This window comes from Scardinius erythrophthalmus, assembly GCF_964197995.2.
Source record: "Scardinius erythrophthalmus genome assembly, chromosome: 15".
Taxonomy (NCBI): Eukaryota; Metazoa; Chordata; class Actinopteri; order Cypriniformes; family Leuciscidae; genus Scardinius; species Scardinius erythrophthalmus.
This window is the reverse complement of record NC_138235.1, coordinates 38,829,541-38,844,782: the sequence shown is the minus strand read 5'-3', so window position 1 is coordinate 38,844,782 and position 15,242 is coordinate 38,829,541. Positions and strand designations below refer to the sequence as shown.

General features: G+C 39.2%; 1 protein-coding gene across 1 annotated transcript; it reads left to right on the top strand.

The window, feature by feature from the left end:
* On the top strand, nucleotides 1-15,040 carry LOC308703252 (E3 ubiquitin-protein ligase TRIM39-like; the record flags this gene model as incomplete). Its single annotated transcript, XM_081386572.1, has 8 exons — nucleotides 1-97; nucleotides 2,487-2,588; nucleotides 3,039-3,595; nucleotides 8,385-8,480; nucleotides 9,597-9,827; nucleotides 12,616-12,763; nucleotides 14,341-14,367; nucleotides 14,490-15,040. Exons 3-8 carry the CDS (start codon nucleotides 3,041-3,043, stop codon nucleotides 15,038-15,040), a joined length of 1,608 nt encoding a protein of 535 aa, XP_081242698.1. The 5' UTR covers nucleotides 1-97; nucleotides 2,487-2,588; nucleotides 3,039-3,040.
* Nucleotides 15,041-15,242: the final 202 nt, after the last annotated feature.

Sequence of the window (15,242 nt, the reverse complement as noted above, 5' to 3'; positions counted from 1 at the left end):
AGTGAAAGTGAAACTGAACAGATGAACTGGCTTCTTCAAACAACACTTCTTTTCCGAAACCCTGAAATTAACGATCAAATCTGACATTCACTCACAGGTAAGCGATGGAAGTGTAAGTTCACTAGTTTAATAGCATGATGCAGTACAAGAACGTTTGTAAAATGAAAGTCTGTGTTCATGCAACATATATCAGAATCAGGAAGTATTAGAACTGCAGACAAAATAAACAAAGTTCAATGAAAATCATAACTCTATTAAACAGAAATGACTCTTGGTGGTTACAGATGTTTATTTAGCAAGTTATTTGCTTGAAAAAGTACAGTTCTGCTCATTTTCTGTGTTTTTTATTTATTTATAAATCTCATGGTTGTATTAAAATGTTGTTGTGAAATCCTATTACATTTGTTGTAGGCCTACTGTGTTTTTTCCCTAGTTTAGTGTCTGTATTTAGTTTCTTCAGATTTTTTCTACAGGTATTTAACATGCAACATCCATAGCCTAATTTACTCAGTACATATAATTAGAGGTCGACCGATTAATCGGCCGTTTTTTTGCATTTTTTACATAATCGGCATCGGCCAATATCCAAGTGTATCAAGCCGATTATTAGGTGGGCGCATCTGTGGGCAGCCTAGTGTTGTTGTTGTTGTTGTTGTTGTTGTTGTGGAACACGTGTTCGACGCACGCTGCGCCTAGAGTCATTTTCCGAATGAGCAGACCTCATCCAGTGCTTAAGGAAGAAGCTAAGTTCCTTGGAGAAAACTCCTTTATATTTAATTAAAAACTTTTGATATGTTACTGCCAACTTAGAGAAAAAACATGAATAGGCGATATGACGTTCGGCTACTTTGAAATTGATAGCGTAGTTGAGGTTGCATTATAAGTAAGCAAGAATTTACAGACAGTGAATCTGATACCTTTTATTTGTTCTGTTTGTGTGTCTTATATTTGAGAGGGTTGTCACTCAATGCAGAGAAATAAGTAATAAAAAAAAGAGACCAACTATAGGCTAGTGAAGGACTGGCTTTGCTTTGCTAGCGTCGTCGTTGCAAGGGTTGGGTAGCTACAGACAGACCCAGTGCTAATACGGCACTGGTGTCTTAACGACCGTTCTGTGCTTCATTTCGGTGCTACTGTTATGCCTGTGCTTCTCTTGGATGCTTTGAAAACGGACGTTAGAATAACAGAAACATCGCTTCGCTGCTCGTGACGCTAGTCAGAAGTTAACTTTAGCATACCGTTTGCTAGTAGCTGGATTAAACACGGTTAAAATGCTGGCCAAACAGTGTAATGTGTGACTGTATTTCACTGTAGATTAGGGGTGGAACGGTACATGTATTCGTATTGAACCGAATCGGGGTGTATAAATTTCCATGGAGAATACACGCTATAAAAATAAATAAAACTCGCGTGCAAAGTAATGCGGGACTACTGTTAGATATGCGGGTTCTTTAGGGACACCTAAATCTGTAGCCCCTCCTTAGCTCAGGCTGCGATGTAAAGATTGCAGTGCTGGAATATGTTGTGTGTATGTGTGTGTGTGTGAGAGAGAGATAGAGAGAGAGAGGCGCGCGGGCGCGATCGAAAAGTCGCGTGTGTTTAAAGTCACAAAGTGTTTACTTATATTTGTGTGCGCGCGTGTGTGTGTGATGCGAACAGTAGAAACATAGAAACATACTCCAGTCCGTCATTTTGTTTATCAGGACCATACCTGTCAAGTTTTGGATTTTGAAATAAGGGAAATTTTCCGGCGCCCACCGCGAGCAGTACACCCCATACCCCCCCCCCCCATGCTGTGAACATTCATTATAGCCTAAATGAAACCACAAAAGGGTGTATATGAAGAGCATTTATTTAAAGGCTTATTTGCATATTTTCTGTTCATTTATCATTGCTTGTCTTTACATTTACATTTTATTTTCATTCCACATATTCTTTTCATTTCATATTGCTTTTCTTTTACAGTTTTTCTTTTCATTTCACATAACTTTTCTTTACTCTTTTAGTGAGTTATTGTATAAATTTGCTGTGAACATTCATTATAGCCTAAATGAAACCACAAAAGGGTGTATATGAAGAGCATTTATTTAAAGGCTTATTTGCATATTTTCTGTTCATTTATCATTGCTTGTCTTTACATTTACATTTTATTTTCATTCCACATATTCTTTTCATTTCATATTGCTTTTCTTTTACAGTTTTTCTTTTCATTTCACATAACTTTTCTTTACTCTTTTAGTGAGTTATTGTATAAATTTGTTGCAGACTTTGTCAGAGTTGCAGACTTTGTCAGAGGGTTTTGGTTTTTTGCCAGGAGTGCCTTAATACGTCTTTTTTTTTTCCTCTTTTTTTTAACGAACTTTATTATGAACAATGCACAGGACAATAGGTACAGAGAACACTACAAATACTGTGCGTGCCTTCCGTCTCTGTAGTAGCGTCCATCATCCGTCTCTGTTTTTTTTTCCTGTTTTTCAATAACGCAGGTTAAAAACCGGGAGATTTACGGGAAAATACTAATACGGGAGGACGGCGGGAAAGAAGGGTAAAATACGGGACTTTCCCGGCCAAAACGGGATATTTGACAGGTATGATCAGGACATCATTCAAACTGCAAAGTGTTTAAGTTACTGTTAATTAAAATGTTAAGAAAAACAAATATATTAATCTTAAATGTAGCAAATTCATTTTCAATTCATTCAGGTACAATTACCAAACATATCTCAAGGTCTTTTTGTAGATTGGTAAAGTGTTCAATAAATGTTTTTGTTGAGAAATTTTGTCTATCTTAAGTAATTATTTGTGTTACATTTTATCTTTCAAATAGAGGTTAAAAACAAGCGCATAATCGGCCAAAATAAATCGGCAGCATTTATCGGCCATCGGCCGACCCAGATTTCAAAAGATCGGCATCGGCATCGGCCTGAAAAAAAACATATCGGTCGACCTCTACATATAATTATCAAAATTGCTCTCTTCAGGAATGTAGAAGATATATTGATATTATTTATCTTATTACTACTTACTTATTTTTTCAGCCATGGCATCCTCCAGTGGTCCAGCACTAAATGAGGAGCTCCAGTGCTCCATCTGTCTGGAAGTGTTCACTGATCCAGTCACCACTCCATGTGGACACAACTTCTGCAGAACCTGCCTGAGTAAGTGCTGGACGAACACACAGACCTGCTTCTGTCCACTCTGTAAAGAAAAATTCAGCAAAAGACCTGATCTCAAGATTAATACAACACTCAGAGAGGTTGTGCAACACTTTAAGGAGAAGCTCAATCCAGGAGAATCTGAAGTGTTCTGTGACTTCTGTGGTGAAAGAAAGCAGAAAGCTGTGAAGACCTGCCTGACGTGTCCAAGCTCTTACTGTGAGACTCATCTGGAGCCTCATCTCAGTGTCCCACGTCTAAAGAAACACAAACTCATCAATCCTGTGGAAAATCTGGAGGATTATATATGCCAGAAACACGAGAGACCTCTGGAGCTGTTCTGCAGAGATGACCAGACCTGTGTTTGTCTGTTCTGTACTGAAGGAGAACACAGGGCTCACAACACTGTTCCTATAGAGGAGGAGAGTCGAGAGAAGAAGGTAAAGAGATACAAACAAAGCACTTTAAACACCCCATGAAATTCAGTTACCTATCAGTCAGTCACGTTCGACGTTACATCGGACTGAACTGACATATAGGGATCTCGCCTGAGAGCCCAATCACCATCGAGTGGTAACAGAACAAGCCAATGCACATTGCCACTTCCAGCTTCCAGTTATATTAGGCAGCGTGCAAACTCACACATTAAGCTTTTGCTTCTGAGCAGAGCAGATGTTGTTTCATTCTGCTCTTCAATCATCTTTCAGTGAGTGAGTTGTTCCTTTGTTGGTGTGACTCTCCTGCCGGGTGAATCCCCGCGGTCCCATGGGTGACCCAGCATCTCATTCGGGGCTCCAGCAGAGGACCAGATGTCGATCGCTGCATCAGAGAGCGGGTTTGAGTCCTCTGGGGATGAAGATTCGACTGCGCTGCCCCCTTCGCGGAGAGTGGCATTGTTCGAGTCCGACCCAGAGTTGACTGCCATGATTTCCCAGGCCGCTGCGAGCATTGGACTGACGATGTCCAAGCTAGTGGTCCAGGAACGCCATCTCTGGCTGAAACTGGCTGAGATGAAGGAAGTTGACAAAGTTCACTTTCTCAACTCCCCCATCTCCTAGGCCAGCCTCTTTGGCGATGCTGTCGAGAACTTTGCCCAACAGTTCTCGGCAGTACAAAAGCAGACAAAGGCGATCAAACACATCCTGCCCCTTGGCGGGATGCTGCTGCTGTCTGCAGTTCAAGGACGCAATGCCTTCTCACACATCTCCAGCCTCTCCTTTTCGGGAACTGTAGAGCCAGGTAAGTGTGCCACCACACTTACAGCCCCCACAGCCTCAGTACCTCAGTGGAAGATAAGTATGCTCCTGTGCTGCATGAGGAGATCGCAGTCTTACTGAATCAAGATTCCATTCAAGATGCTGACACAGAAATGCATCCTCATGTGCGTTCGCCTCCAAGATTGGTTTGCAATGATCAACCTGAAGGACACATACTTATCTCGACGTATCTCGACGACTGGCTAATTCTGGCTAAAGTCGCGAGATCAGTTATGCGAACACAGGGACCTGGTGCTCAGGCACCTCAGACGCTTGGGTCTTCGGGTCAACTGGGAAAATATCAAACTCTCCCCCACCCAGAGAATCTCTTTTCTCGGTTTGGAGTTGGACTTGGTTGACATGACAACGCGTCTCACAAACGAGTGCGCACAGTCAGTGGTGAACTGCTTGAATTTGTTCAGGAGCAGTACAGCAGTTCCACTGAAACCGTTTAAGAGGCTCCGGGGACATATGGCATCCGCAGCCACAGTAACGCCGCTCGGATTGCTTCATATGAGACCGCTTCAGCACTGAGGAACTTTCCCCCAGTGAGCCTGCTAGCACAGACACTGTTCAAGGTCAGGGAGGATGAGAAGCAGGTTGCAACTTACTGGTCCACCTGGACCTGGTTCACAGAACTCATGCTCCTCAAAACAGCCCCTCCTTGGCGGATCCTACTGAGGAAGGAGCTGCTTTCTTAGGGATGGGGGACCCGCGTCCAGACCTCTGGAACCTTCACATGTAGCCTCTGTACAGGACGCGGAGGACTTAAGTGGCCTACCTCCAGCAGTAGTTGACACTATCACTTCAGCTAGAGCCCCTCTACGAGGCGTGCTTATGCTTTTAAGTGGAGCCCCTTTGTTGATTGGTGTTCTTCTCGCAGGGAAGACCCCTGTAGATGTCCTGCAAAAAGGGTTGGAGCGAAGGCTGTCTCCCTCCACTCTGAAAGTGTATGTTGCCGCTATCACCGTACATCACAACGCAGTAGACAGTAAGTCTCTTGGGAAACACAACTATGTCATCAGATTCCTGAAAGGCGCCAGGAAGTTGAATTCTCCTCAGCAATACCTCATCCCCTCTTGGGACATCTCTCTGGTCTTAACGGCCCTACAAAGAGCATCTTTTGAGCCCTTGCTGTCAGTAGAGATCTAAAGACAGTGCTCCTATTCTGACGAGCGCCTATTCTGCTCCTCAGGTGAATTCCCCCAACAGTTAAACTTTGGTGAAGTTCCTCCAGCATCCTTGGCAGTCAGGATGTGGTCTCTGTAGCATTCGTTTCTGGTTGGAATAAGCACACTTTCCCAGTGTTATCAAGTAGTCTCATTGTATAGGGTCAGAAGGAACACCAGTGATTGACATTCTCTGTGCAAATCTCTGTCCTTTCTTCTGCCCCAACAGGTGCAGGGATACTAGGCAGCTTACTCAAGGCAGCTGTTGTGGCACTTTCCATAGGGATCCCAATATGTCAGTTCAGTCCAATGTAGCATCGAACATGACTGACTGATAGGGAATCTCTAGGTTACTAATGTAACCCTCGTTCCCGGAAGGAGGAAACAGAAACTTTACATCCCATCGCCCCAACTCTTGTACCACCACTGAAACGGCCAGGACCCCGTCTCGGCTCCTCAGCAGAAAACTTAATGTGTGAGTTTGCACGCTGCCTTATATACCCGGACGCGGGGACTGGCTTGCGATGCAAATCTCACTCGCATTGTGCATTGACCTGTTCTGTTACCCCTCAAAGGCTCTCAGACGAGATCCCAATACATCAGTTCAGTCCAACGTAAAGTCTCGGTTTCATTAGTTACCTAGATGTTTTCTTTCCTGTGTCCTGAAGAACCTGTCCTTTTTAAAAAAGAAAAACAGTTTAATCAATAGTGTTTTATTACACTGTAAAACCTGATGAGTTAGTTCAACTCAAACCGTTTGAAGAAAACCGATTGCCTTAAATCATTGCCTTAAATCATTTAAGTTTATTAACAAACAATTTAAGCATAAAAAAATATTTGATTTGTGTCCAAGTAACTCAATATCTTATTGTTAAGATAACTTGGGTAAATAAAGCTAATAGTACTAATTCCATTCAGTTAATATAACTTAAATCTATGAAGTACACTGTGAATAAGTTGGCAGAACTCAAAGCAATCAATTGCCTCAAATTTTTGAAGTTCTGAAATTCAAAGTTTAAGTAAGCAGAACTAGCAGATTTTTATTTTGTACTTAAAGGGATACTTCACCTCTGGGAAGATGAATGTGTATTTAAAATAGGTCATTTATGTAGAAGAAATGTGAAATTATTTTTGAATTTGGAGCTTTCTAGACTGAGAAAAGCCAGAAAATGTATTTTTGGCTCATGTGGATGAAAGACAACAACTCCCAGAATGCACTTGCTTCGCTGCCCTAGGAGGCCACGCCTGCCGGTAAGAGAGCGCTCAGCGCAGTTGAAAACAACAATAAGGCTTGGCTACTAGTGAGACTCCGTGACGAGTTTGCTCGGGATTTCGAGATCGCCCAAAATGTCCGGGATTCGGCTTTTGCGTTCTACAGTCGCCATTCATTATGTTTACTGTGGCGAGCAGGACGAGGCTGAGGGCCGCGGGAGAGCGGTGCGAGGCCGGTGGCGTGATTACTGATATGCAGCGGTCTCGTATCTCTCACGAAGGAGCGGGAATTTTCTTAGCAATGTTAAAACGCACATCAACCGATCACTTGTTTAGCGTTCATGTAAACACTACATTCAGATTAACGAATCGGAATGAATTCAGTTAGATTGATACAAAAGGTGTGTATGTAAACAATGAATGGCGACCGCAGAAAGCAAAAGCCGAATCCCGGACATTTTGGACGATCTCGACGGCCTGACATGTCCGGGGAAAAGAGGATGGTAACCCCTACTACTCAGCTTTCTCATACTACTCAGCTTTCTCCACAGAATAAGAACTCGATAGCTTAGCTTCCAAAGAAAGACGGCTGACACTGTGTACACTCTGTGAGTGAGATCCCACCTCCTATGGGCGGGTTGAAAACATGCGGAACAGCTCCTCCTACTGGCTGTAGTCTTTAGCCTCTGGCCAAAAAATCCTCCAATGACGCAAAATGACGATTTTTGCGTCATCGGAGGATTTTTTCCAGACAAAAAATACATAAATCTCTGGTCTCAGGGGGATATGAGGGGGGAAAGCATGGTAATTCGAAAATACTACAGGTTTTCTACTAATAAAAAGCTTAATGCTAAATCCTGAAGTATCCCTTTAAACATTTCAAGTTAAGAACAATTAAAATGTATGAGTACATTAATTCATATATTTAACTTAAAACTTTAATGTAATCTCAATGTTAACACTTTTATTAGTATAAACTTAGTTAGCTTTAAAAAGCGAATCTGCTAACATACTAATTTGCTAACATATTAGCAATAGTTTGTTATACAGAAGCACTTGCTGTATGAGCGCAACAATATAAAGGGATTATTTGCTCTCAAATCAAGCTGCATGCACCACTTGTCACCATGATGGTAACTATCCTAAAGCCAACATTAACAGAGCATTTACTCTCCCTTTCGAGTGCCATCGGCAAAGCATACTGGGAAATAGACATCCCACCCGTTTCAGTTAAACTTAAGTTTGTCTAAATTAAAATAAATAATTTCATAAAACTCAAAACAATTAAACAGTTCAGTTTACTTAAAATATATCAGTTCTGTGAACTTGAAAGAAAAAGAAAGTGCTAAATACGCATAAAAGTTAATTTGACTGAACTAACTAGTTTAATTTAAGTTTGTCCTACTCAAACCAATTAATTATTTTGAGCGTTAGGGTTTACAGTGTACATCTGATAAAAGCTAATTTTGTTACCCTCAAAACTGTCAGACATGAAATCAAAAGATTCAAAACTATTTTTTTTTTATAAGACAGTCAGAAGATGGAAAGCTATATTCAGTGATAAATGTGTCTGTGTTTTTCTCTGTATGTAGAATCAGCTGGTTCAGACACAGACAGACATTCATCAGATGATCCAGGACAGAATGAAGAAGATTCAAGAGATCCAGCACTCAGTAGAGCTGAGAAAGGTTTGTGCTTCGATCAGCCCGAGTTGATATGGTCGTTTCACTAATGGTCGTTTCTGACGGCAGATTATGCTGGAGGGAATGGTTGGGGAGACGAGGGGAGCAAGGATTGTGTGTTCTGCAAGGAGAGTTGGGGGTAAATAAATAATTTTACAATGTGCTGCTGTTGCTGCTGGTCAAGCAATTGTTTGTGATTTTTTTCTGTTTGATTTAATTGCAAATCTATTAAAATAATATCATGGTCTATAACTCCTCCATGAACATCCCGCTGTCCTGTTTCTTGCTCTGTCTCATTGGCTGTAGGTCTTCTCAGATGTAGTTTTCAGTCAGAACACATTCACACAGCAGGATTGTGATTCGCCAACAGATCCATATATTTAGCATGTCAAATATCTAACGAGTGTTGGCGACTCATCTGCGATTCTCTCAGATCACATCTTTGATAATTCACACTGCATGACTGTCACTCAATTGAACGAGCACTGATTTGCCTATGATTTCGGGCATTTGTCGGCGATCTCACAAATCCTGTCAACGAGCGAAAATCGGGCCTAAAATCGTTCAGTGTGAACTCGCCATTAGTTCCACAGAAGATGAAGACGATGATTCAATAACATAAGATTTAATATGATAATCTAATTAAACAGCCAAACAGACAGTGTGCTGTGCACAAATAATAACCGACAAATGAACAGAACAAAGGGAGGAACTTAAATATACAGAGATGATTAACTAGAAGACGACCAGCTGTGATGATTAGTGTTAATGTCCATAGTAACTGATGAGTGGCGGAAAATGAGAACAAGGAACACAAGTGACGAATGAAAGCAAACTGAGAATCCATGAAAACAGAAACTAACAGAACATAACGGTGACATCATGTTGCTCCAAAACACATATGATTTTTTCCCATAGAGCACAAATCTGTTGTATGAGTTCTATTGGAGTTCTTCAACAGCTCGTCCTCAAGAGTGCAAAACATTTATTTTGTTCCACTGTAAAACAAGTGATATAAGGTTAATTAAAGATGATATAATTTTCATTCTGGGGTGAACTATCCCTGTAAATAATATGTGAATATGGAATAGATTGACTAATATGACTGTTCTCATTCATCAGAGAAACACAGAGAAAGAGAAATCCTCCAGTGTTGAGATCTTCACTGATCTGATCCGCTCCATTGAGAGATGTCAGTCTGAGCAGCTGAAGATGATGGAGGAACAGCAGAAAGCAGCAGAGAAACAGGCTGAAGATCTCATTAAAGAGCTGCATCAGGAAATCACTGAGCTGAAGAGGAGAAACACTGAGCTGGAGCAGCTCTCACACACTGACGATCTCCATCTCATACAGGTCTGTCAACATCTGTCTCATCAATATGTACAATATTACAGGACAAACAGTCTGTTCTTTAATGTTCACCCAATTGACCCAACGACGGTGTCCAATGGTGTGGCTGAAGGTTTTCTGTTTGTTCTGTCTTTTCAGTGCATAAAGTGATTTAATTTCAATTACACTTTTATCTGACTCAATTTTATCTTGACCTCGCATTTAGGTTGGAATGCCAATGGATTACTGGTCATTTATATTTATCTAGATATTTTATTATTCTGTTTTAACTCTTTACTTTAGATTGTACTTGTTCATTCGGATTCCAATGTTGTTCAGAGTCTCACACCGGATGTTAACGTGAATCTCACGGTCACAAATTCGCCAGTCTGGGGCCGTATTCACAAAGCATTTTATCTTACCACTAGGAGTACTCCTAAATCGCACTAAAAGATTTTAGCTAGGAGTTTTCTCTTAAAAGTTATTCACAACGCCTTTCAGACCTACTCTTAGTAAAGAAAAATGACAACTCCTAAACTAAGAGTGAGTCTTCGTTGCTATGGATGACGTCATTACTCATGCACGAGCTTGACTGAAGTGACCACCTTGATTGGCTGATGATTGTAACGCGGGAATGATTCCAAACACCTCCCCTACGATGATGAGTGACAGGTGACAGGTCTGAGAATGCGTGCGCTTCACAAGTAGTGCGAAGGACGGAAGATGATGAATAACTGAATAAATAGCCTAAATGAACAAAGAGTAAGGCAAAACAAATAGCCTAGTAGCCTAATATGGATTGATGCAATATCTTTGCAACATTATTGAATTAATCTGTCACTATATGCCTCTGCCTACGTTTGCAAAGAGAAGAACATTTTAATTTGATTCACAATGAAACGTTACAATTAGTTTACAATGAAACGTTACAATTAGTTTACATGCAATGAGTAGCCTAGTTTTGGTTGTTGTTGGTGGCGTTATTGCATCCCTAGTTATGCCTACAATGCAAAATTGTTCCCTCGCGATTGGAAGCTCCTGTAGCCGCCGCATACGCATTTCAAAACATCGCAACGTGAAATGCCACAAAAAGCGGTTTGTGAATAGGTCTTAGTGAGTTAGGAGTCCTCTCGACTTCTTTTAAGCTGTCCCAGGCTTAGGTGCTACTTTTAGGGCTAAAATGCTTTGTGAATTACTCTTAGTCAAAAAAATTAGGAGTCCTAAAGTTACGAGTGACACGCCCATTATTTTTAGGAGTTGCTCCTAAATTCGCCAGTTAGGAGCTACTTTTAGCCTTAAAATTCTTTGTGAATACGGCCCCAGATCATTAGTCAGAGCAGAGATTATGACTAATAATATTTAATAGGCCGCCCATGCTTGCCATTATTTAAATAGTAATTCCGTTTGGTCCCTTACAGTCGCCTATATAACAACTTAATTAAAGCTCAAACAATAACCAGAGGTTATGGCTAATACTATGAAGTAATGTTGCTTGCTATTATTTAAATTGTATTGTCTAGCACCCTATAGTGAATGCAACTATATAGCCACTTAACTAAAGTCAAGCAGTTAGTCAGACATCTAGAATCTCGCCTGATGTGCTACATGCTCAATCTAACCCGAGATCTATTACGTACTCAACCCTGGACACAGATTAGCAGAAACATGGATACAACATAATCTAGTAGAGTCAATAATCTCAGGTAAATCAGGTAAATCTATAATTAAAATTTCATAATTATGTTGAAGATAATTAATACAAAACAATACAAAATACTCAGAAATAAAGAGTAAAATATGCATACCTGACATCTGAAAGATGCATAATTCTGAGTGTATGGAAGACCTTCAGCATTACGGGCTGATCAGACGACAGAATCACTCTGAGCCTTTTGCAACATTTCTTTAAATACTCAGAACAAGACAAAACATCCTCCAAATGGAGGCACGAACTAACAGTTGGAATTTGCATTAATCAAGATCCCAGACTTGGGTAGTTTAGACCTTATTGAGGACAGAAGGTAATTTGCATGAAATACACTGGTAAAGGGCTCTCCCTCCACAGTAAGCAAAGTATTTCTAAACTCTCTAACTTGTAGCTTTTGGTCTATTTCTCTGGACATGAGACCATTGTACCAATCACACTGAAACATTTAAAATGATACCAAACATGACTGTCAATTCACTTGCATTGACAGAACATTATATTTTTCATGTAATTCTGATTGAACTGAGAGAAGGGAAGAATGGGTGAAAGGAAGGGATAAATTGTGAAGGAAGGACAAGAGTTAAAGAAGCTTTCCCACATATTCACTCTGTGGGGTGTGGAGACGGATGCCGGCATGTGTTTGTTTCTTGTGCTTGAGGATACGTTTACACGACACCGATATGCTTAAAATAAACGACACCGATATGCTTAAAATAAACGACACCGATATGCTTAAAATAAACGACACCGATATGCTTAAAATAAACGACACCGATATGCTGAAAATGGAGAAGTTTTTCCTTTGAGTTTTCTTCGACACCATTATCAAAACGATCCTCATTCACACGGATCTGTGAAAGCGATAAGACAATGCTTAATTTGCATATTTAAATATTTCAAAAATGTTTTAATAGAGAAAATATAAGCAATTCTTCCTGTAATCAATCAACTAGAGGAAGTACGGTGATATCTATATATCGATATATATATTCATACAGAGGTTTTGCCTCAACTGTGTTAGAAAGCTCCTGTGTAAAACATATTGAATTAACTGCTTTAATAATAATGATTATATTTAACAGTCTTCTCTCTCTCCTGCTGTAGATGAGCTCATCCCTGAACCCTCGTCCACACACCAAGAACTGGACTGAGATCAGGATTGACTCTGATGTGAATGTGAACTCTCTGTGTAGAGCTCTGACTGAACTGAAGAAAACTCATGAGACACTGAATGAAAAACTCTCTCTAACTGGTATGTGAATATCAAATACAGTGTATAGATTTTTTGTTGTTGTTATAAACTTAGAAATTATGTTTTTCAAGGAATATTATGGTTTGAATAAAAAGTTGGTGATCACCACAATTATTTTGTCTCAGTCGGCAAAAGATCACACTGTTTGAATAATATAATCATAACTTAACTTAAACTTGCCATGTTAGCATTAGACTGGTATGATAAAATCACTTACTAAACGTAGAGTATGTAAAGTTATATCCAAACTTTACCATAACCAGTTATTACAGTATTACTTTAACTTTAGAGACATGTGAGTGATATGATGTGACTATTCATGAACAAACACTAATACAAATCACTGTAAAAATTGTAACATGCTATTTAAATAAAATACTATTTTAATATAACAATATTATACATGATATTTTTTTAGTAGTTTTTAAGGCTTGATTTCTTTAATGAAATCTACCTGAATAAATAATGTAAAATCTCCTAAATTATTTAATATATATGACACAATGAATTTAATATAATTTAATAATAATTTCTTTGTGAAATGTGTGTTTTTATTTTATTTAAGTTGACTCTCAAAAGTGTGTGATTTTTAGTGAACGGAAATGATCTGTTTGAATTGGACTTGTATTGTATTTTGACAGTGATCCTGGTTTATCCAAAGGGTTTTTTTCCTCCATTCTGTCACTGATGGAGTTTTGGTTCATTGCCTCTGTCGCCTTTGGCTTTTGGCTTGCTTAGTTGGGGACATTTAATATTCAACAATATTACTAATATTCAACAATATTATTGATCTCCTGCATTGACACCATTATATGAGAACTGAACTGAGCTGGACGATGACATCACGGTTTTCTCCAGAGCGGCTTTATATATAAATCAACTAAATTAATAACTATTTACAACAAGAATTAACTTCAGTGAACTTAAGCTGGACTGTGATGCTATTTTCTTTTAGAAACAAATTGTGTTGCATTATTTTCCTGTTTTCTCTGTAAAGCCGCTTTGAAACAATCTGTATTGTAAAAAGCGTTATATAAATGAAGGTGACTTGACTTTAAGTTATGTTGTACAAATAAAAGACTGTATCTGCTCAGCACTGCACAATACACAAACTTGTTACTGCACTGGCATTAGCAAAGCTATTACTTATTGAACAAAACAACATATTATTAGTACATGCAGTTATTCATAACCTATCCATAAGCTCTACTCTTCAATGGAAATGATCAAAACATCAATATAACAGAAACTCTTTCACATGTCAAACATAACTGAACATTAAACATTACAGATGTTTCCCTTCACTCAAAAACACATAAAATAACACTTAATTTCAGTATTTACTCTCCATTTCCAGCCATGTGCAAAGCATGCTGGGAACTAACAATGGTGTCTCTAAATAAAACTGCAAAATTGAACTAATTCTCTTAAAAAAATATGTAGCCTTCTTTACTTAATTTAATCAGCTTAATCGGTTCCTCAATTCAAGCCTCAAAACTGCTGAAGTTTCCTTAAAAAAATAGGAAAATGTATCTCTTGATCATAATTCATCATTATATTGTCATCTGTGTCCACAGGGTTGAAGTTTGTGCAGAAGTTTGCAGGTACAGTGTGACTGACACCATTTTCTTCAATACACTCACAATACTGTGTTAATCTATATTATATGCTGTACATCTGAAAATGTTTGTTCTGAAGTTGATTGATAATGTCTGATCTCTCTCAGTGGATGTGACTCTGGATCCTGATACAGCGAGTCCATATCTCATCCTGTCTGATGATGGAAAACAAGTCAGTTGTGGAGGCATTAGGCAGGACGTCCCAGAAAACCCAAAGAGATTTGAAAATAATTGTTGTGTTCTGGCAAAGCAGGGATTCAGTTCAGGGAGATTTTACTATGAGGTGCAGGTGAAGGGAAAGACTGAGTGGGATTTAGGAGTGGCCAGAGAATCCATTAACAGGAAGGGGGAGATCACACTGAGTCCTGTGGATGGATACTGGACTGTGGCTCTGAGGAATGAAAATGAATATGATGCTTGTGAAAGTCCACCTGTCTCTTTATCTCTGAGAGTGAAACCTGAGAAGGTTGGTGTGTTTGTGGATTATGAGGAGGGTCTGGTCTCTTTTTATGACGTGGAGTCCAGATCTCATATCTACTCTTTCACTGGTCAGACTTTCACTGACAAACTCTATCCATATTTCAGCCCATGCCCTAATGATGAAGGTGAAAACTCAAACCCACTGATCATCACTCCTGTCTCACCTTTAATGGATTAGAATATGTAAATGAAAACCAAAAATAAATCATGTAGATTTTACCAGAACACTTTATAATAATACAGTAACAAAGCAGTTAAGTCATTTACAAACTATTAGTTTATAGTTAATTAATAGTTTATAAACTGTTGTTAATACATTATTATATACAAATATAATAATAAGTGTTAAATTTGCTCATATATAAAGAGTTAGATTATGC